At 33.2% G+C, this 5,721-nt stretch overlaps 1 protein-coding gene across 1 annotated transcript; it reads left to right on the top strand.

Moving 5' to 3' along the window:
* Positions 1-342: 342 nt before the first annotated feature.
* On the top strand, positions 343-3,821 carry LOC133293881 (phosphoglycerate mutase-like protein AT74). The gene is made up of 2 exons (XM_061492506.1): positions 343-826; positions 2,947-3,821. Exons 1-2 carry the CDS (start codon positions 379-381, stop codon positions 3,375-3,377), a joined length of 879 nt encoding a protein of 292 aa, XP_061348490.1. The 5' UTR covers positions 343-378; the 3' UTR covers positions 3,378-3,821.
* Positions 3,822-5,721: the final 1,900 nt, after the last annotated feature.

Genomic DNA, 5,721 nt, shown 5'->3' on the forward strand with positions numbered 1-5,721 from the left:
ATGGTTGTAAGAGATTGTAAAAAAAAAAGGTTATAAGTATAACCTTCCACATCAATTAATTATTAATTTTCAATAAATTATAACATTGATAGAAATTAATGATGATTAAATTAATTATAAATGTGATAAAAAATTTTATGGTAAGTATATCCTTTTTCGTAATAATATATGTGGCTTGAGTAAGATATTATTTGGAAGGGATTTAAAGCTTAATCCTAGATTTGTCCGGAATCGAATTAGTTGCGAAACAATGAACCGGTTAGAATGTTAAAAAAAAAAAAAAAAGTAAGATATTATTTAATGCACATGTCAGTGCATCAACAATGAGAACTTAGAGAGAAATAGAAAGAGAGAGAGAAAAATGGATAGGTAAATGCAATGCATAGAGATAAGAAAGGAGGAGTGCTTCCGAAGAGAATAATAGTGGTGCGTCATGGGGAGTCGCAAGGGAACTTGGATACTGCCGCATACACCACAACACCGGACCACAAGATCCAATTAACGCCGCAAGGCATTACACAGGCACGGCTAGCCGGGGCCCGCATACGCCACGTCATCGCCGGCGATGGTCCCAATTGGCGGGTGTATTTTTACGTCTCACCCTACGACCGCACTCGATCCACACTCCGGGAGATTGGACGATCCTTCTCGAAGAAGCGCGTGATTGGTGTGAGGGAAGAGTGCCGCATTCGGGAACAAGACTTCGGGAATTTTCAGGTACAGGAGCATATGAACAGTATCAAGGAGACTCGCCAACGCTTCGGTAGGTTCTACTATCGCTTCCCGGAGGGTGAGTCCGCCGCCGATGTTTTCGATCGCGTTTCCAGTACGCCCTCTTCTCTCCTCTCTTCATTTTTTCATATCTTTTCTTGTTCCACAATTGAAATTCTTGTTTGTGTTTCGTGTAAATTCAATTATTCCAATCACATCCTCAATTATGCATCTGAGACCTAAAGGGAAGCAATCAGATACCAAATGTTAAATAAAAAAAATAAAAGAGAGAGAGAGGGGGTGGTTAATTTGATGTAGATTCATTGAAGATTAAAGTATTTTAAATCATTGTACCAAAAAAATATATAGTTTAAATCAAGAAAAATAATCATCATCAATATCATCTTTATTTTTTTCAAACAAGTTTGAATCTATAGGATTATGCAAACTAAACCAAATCCATAATATTGTATTGAAAAATTATTTGTCATTTTAAAAGCAAACAAGTTTATGTTATTTTAAATGAAATTATTGTGTTTTCATAATTTTTAGACTTTTTGACTTGACAAATGCATTTTTCAAAATATTCCACCGGTTTAATTCTTTGACCAAACATATTATCGAACTAATATAGGAAGACGCATATCATGGCTACACGTTTAGTCGCGCACGTGTCAGTGCGCGTTTCATGTGATAACAAAAGTGAGACATGCACATATACCTCTAGACACGTTAGTATCAGGTGCACATCTAAACACGTCAGAACTAGGTGTGCGTCTAAACACGTCAGTACCAGGTACGTGTTTTAGTTTGTCCAGTCTGATTGTGTCAGTTCAGTCTGATCACGTCAGTGTCAGGTGCGCGTTTCAGTCCGTCTGCCACGTAATACGCGCATGTGTCAGGTGCGCGACTATACACGTAGCCATCTGATGCGCGTCTTCCTGCTTTAGTCCAGTAATACGTTTGGTCAAAGAACTAAACTGGTGGAATATTTCAAAAACGCATTAGTATAGTCAAAAAGCCAATTTTTTAGTTTCTATATCCTCCACAATACTCACTTTCTATTTCTTATTAATTTTATGGAGGAGAGAAAATATAAAAAAATTAGTTATACAAAAAAAAAAAAAATATATATATATATATATATATATATATATATATATATAAATTACCAAATATATACCAAAAAATATAGTTTCACTTAAAATAACATATTTTTTAAAATGATAAATATTTTTCTCATATTTTATAACAAAAGAGTTATGTTGCCAAAATTAAAGAAAGTACCAATCAACTTCTTCTTTTTTTATTAGTATTTGTCCTTTTAAATGATATAGAATTATGTCATTTTTATATAAACTAATGTGTTTTATGATGAGAGAAACATAAATTATGGTGGGAGGCTAAACATTTTTCCATTTTTTTTTGTCACACTAACATGGATACTCAAAACATTTTGTTAAACATGTACATTTTTTTATGGGAAAGAGCCTCACAATAAATAAGAGACATCATTATCAATATTAATACGATAAGTAATATTTTTATAACTGATTCTAATTATTTCTTTTAGGCAAATCAAATTCTGCCATTTGTTCGACTCTTTGAACCGTCTATAGAATTAATCTGAAGTTCGGGATTGGAATTGGGGATTACGATATTTCTTGTCCCTTTTCAATGTAAGATTTGGTGGGACTCGGACTATAGTTCTTATCCTCTTCACCTTGGGTATATCACAAGTAATTTGTTTCTTTACAAAGAAATCCAAAACCAGAAGATGAATTATATCTATAACTTTTAATCTTTTTTATTATTTTTTATACTTTAAGTTGACTTTTTGAAAAGCTAATTTTTAAAAGCTAATTTGACTTTTAATCTTTATAAAAAGCTATTTTTTTTTATTAAAAGCCGTGTCTTTCGTGTGTCCAACCAATCAACCATTGGTAAGTGTTGCCTGAGTTTGTATCAGTGTTAGAAGCGTGTCTCGGACTCCAACACCTCAATAAGGAGCAGTGTCTTTGCTTCGTAGGTTAGCACGAGTTAGCGTTGTTTTCTGCTCTTAAATAAATGAGTGGTCAACCACTTCTAACTTATCTAAGAACTAGTTTTTAATCATGACAAATTATGACTGAATTTTGTTAGATTTTTATCTACATAGCTATGTAGTATTTATTACTCTTAAACTAATGTCGAGCAGAGGGATGTGGTGTTAAGTTTGAGACGTCTTGTTTGCAGGTTTCCTTGAATCTCTTTGGAGGGACATTGACATGAACAGGCTTAATCATGACCCTGCCAATGATTTGAATTTGATAATTGTGTCACATGGGTTGGCATCTCGTGTTTTTCTTATGAAGTGGTTCAAGTGGACAGTTGAACAATTTGAGCTTCTGAACAATTTTGGAAACTCTGAGTTCCGCGTTATGCAATTGGGGAGTGGCGGAGAATACAGTTTGGCTGTTCATCACACAGACAAAGAATTGCTTGAATGGGGGCTTTCTCCTGATATGATAGCTGATCAGAAATGGCGAGCCCATGCTAGCAAGGGTGCATGGAATGATCAAAGTTCCTGGTATCTTGATACTTTTTTTGATCATCTTCCTGACTCTGATGATGATGGCAGTGTGGACAAAGAAGATGAAACAAGTCCTTTGAGTGTGCATTCTTAATATTTAATAACATTTACTAGACACTAGGTTGTTCATTTCTTTCTTGGGATTAAAGAAAAAAAATCTTTTCTAAAAGTAGGAAAAATTAAGAGGGAACAGGATAAGGTGATAATAGGTTGTTCCTTGCTAGGTAGCGGTTCTAATCAACTCATTCATCATCATAAAATTGACATCCAATTGGAGGTTTCAACATATGCATCTAATGAATTGATAATCTTTGATTATAGTTTGACTTAAAGCAAATGTATACGTTCCGTAGGGAACGGTTGCTTTGTGTAATGCATAATGCATGCATCCTGTATTATACGTTATGGTAGAACTTAGAAGAGCCTGCATAATCGTTTATGCAAAGAGTGCGTTGTTCGAGTTTGTACTTAGTCTGTGATCCTCAATGTTTATGAATATTGGACGCATTCATTCTGTATCGCTTGGTGTGAAAAATTATTTTGGTACTATTTATTTATTTATTTTTTGTTACATAAAGATAAGAAACTTTGTAGAGCATGGAGGTGAATCAAATTATGAGTTCATGATATCAAGTTGTTTACAAAAGAAGTTAGTTCAAGTAATACATATTTAATTTCACTTAAACAAGATTTTAGATTCAAGTTCTTGTGAATACAAAAAAATTCTTTGTAGAAAAGTTAGTACTATCATGAAATGAAAATCGCCTTCCTTGAAAAATACATTTGATTTATCGAAAAAATGATGTCAAGTTGTTACAAATTTACTGTTGAACATTTCTTGCATCATTTAATAAACAAAAATATCAAATACTTGAGAGTTCGAGATTTTTGTTTTTATTCTTTGAAATCCAACCTCTATTTTCCTTTAGAATTGATCTTTATTATTTGGAAAAGTTATTGGGTACGCACAGTGGCGAAGCCACTTGGTTGGTGGTTAGGTATCAGTTGATTTTTAAAAATGTTACATATTTTTTTAAAAAATTATAGTATAGCCTTAGTATTGATTAGGTTTTTAAATGTGATATAACATTGTCACTAGCTGAATTTTGATAATTGGATCTTTTGGTACTAGCTGGATCTTTTTTGGGGCCAGCTTGTGCGCAGGTTAGAGACCGCATGACATTACTCTGGCAATAATATTTTCCTTGTCTTTCTGACTGGTTCTTTACTAACATAGTATAGCTTCGGCCAACGTATTGCACATGGGGTCTAACTCTTGAACCAAATTTGCCCGGTTTGGTTTTCGAGTCCGACGCAGATTCCAAATTAAACGAGCAAAATTAATGGATTAGTGTGGAAAAAATAATTATATAGTCATGTTATTTAATCATTATTATTTATTGATGATGAGATAAAAGAGAAAAAAGTGTATAATTTTGATTATGATCAAATAATACATTTTTTCACTTAAAGAATCCAAATTCAAACTTTAATTGTCTTTTCTCTTCACATGAATTGGGGTTGAAGAAAATGGTGAGCGGTGTCCCATAAATGGCTTTCTTGATGCGCGTGTTCTGATCTGACCATTGAAATCGTTTCCTTAAAACAAGACATTATTAAATTCATGATAGTCGTCGAGACCAATTAATTAGTTGTCCCGGTCTTGCTACCAAATATAAGATTAGTTTTCCCACCGCGTTAATTTTCACAAGAAAACTTTTAATGGCAACGATTTTTTCAGAATATCATTCCTATGTATTGCTTATAGGTGTTATTGGTACATATTACGCGGTTTTAAGATTATGAATAGTTATTACTTCATTCTACTTTAATGACATATGGAATTTTAATTCACTATTAATCAATGCATATTAAGTCAAGAAGACTTTAAAGAGGTTAAATATTAATAAAGTTTTGGCACTCGCGTACCTATTGAAGTGTGGAGCGGCTTGGAGGAGATGAGAATAAATTGGTTGACCAATCTTTTCAATGAAATTCTTTAAACAATAAGATGCCTAATGCTTGGAGGATGAATGTGATTGTGCCTATTTACAAAAACAAGGGAGATATCCAGAATTATTGTAACTATAGAGACATTAAGCTTATGAGTCATACTGTGAAATTATGGGAAAGATTTTTTGAACATAATTAGAGGAGAGAGACCAAGGTTTCTGGAAATCAATTTGGATTTATGCCAGGAAGATGTATCACAGAAACTATTTTCTTGATACGTCAATTGATGGAAAGATATCGAAAAAAAAGAAGACAGATTTACATATGGTGTTCATGGATCTAGAGAAAGCATACAATAGGGTCCCAACATAAATTTTATGGCGGGTTCTTGAGAAGAAAAAAGTATCATCAAAGTATGTAAATGCAATCAAGGATATGTATGATGGACTACTACATGTGTGAAAGCTTATAATGAAACATCAAGT

The sequence above is a fragment of the Gastrolobium bilobum genome, unplaced genomic scaffold (assembly GCF_033153095.1).
Source record: "Gastrolobium bilobum isolate Gb01-03AN ecotype WA unplaced genomic scaffold, APGP_CSIRO_Gbil_v1 utg4431, whole genome shotgun sequence".
In the NCBI taxonomy this organism is placed as follows: Eukaryota; Viridiplantae; Streptophyta; class Magnoliopsida; order Fabales; family Fabaceae; genus Gastrolobium; species Gastrolobium bilobum.

Excerpts from the sequence above, each read along its gene's own strand:
- LOC133293881 (XM_061492506.1), top strand. The coding sequence starts at position 379 with ATGCATAGAGATAAGAAAGGAGGAGTGCTTCCGAAGAGAATAATAGTG. Across the intron at positions 827-2,946 it reads TGTTTTCGATCGCGTTTCCA|GTTTCCTTGAATCTCTTTGG; the intron begins GTACGCCCTCTT and ends TCTTGTTTGCAG.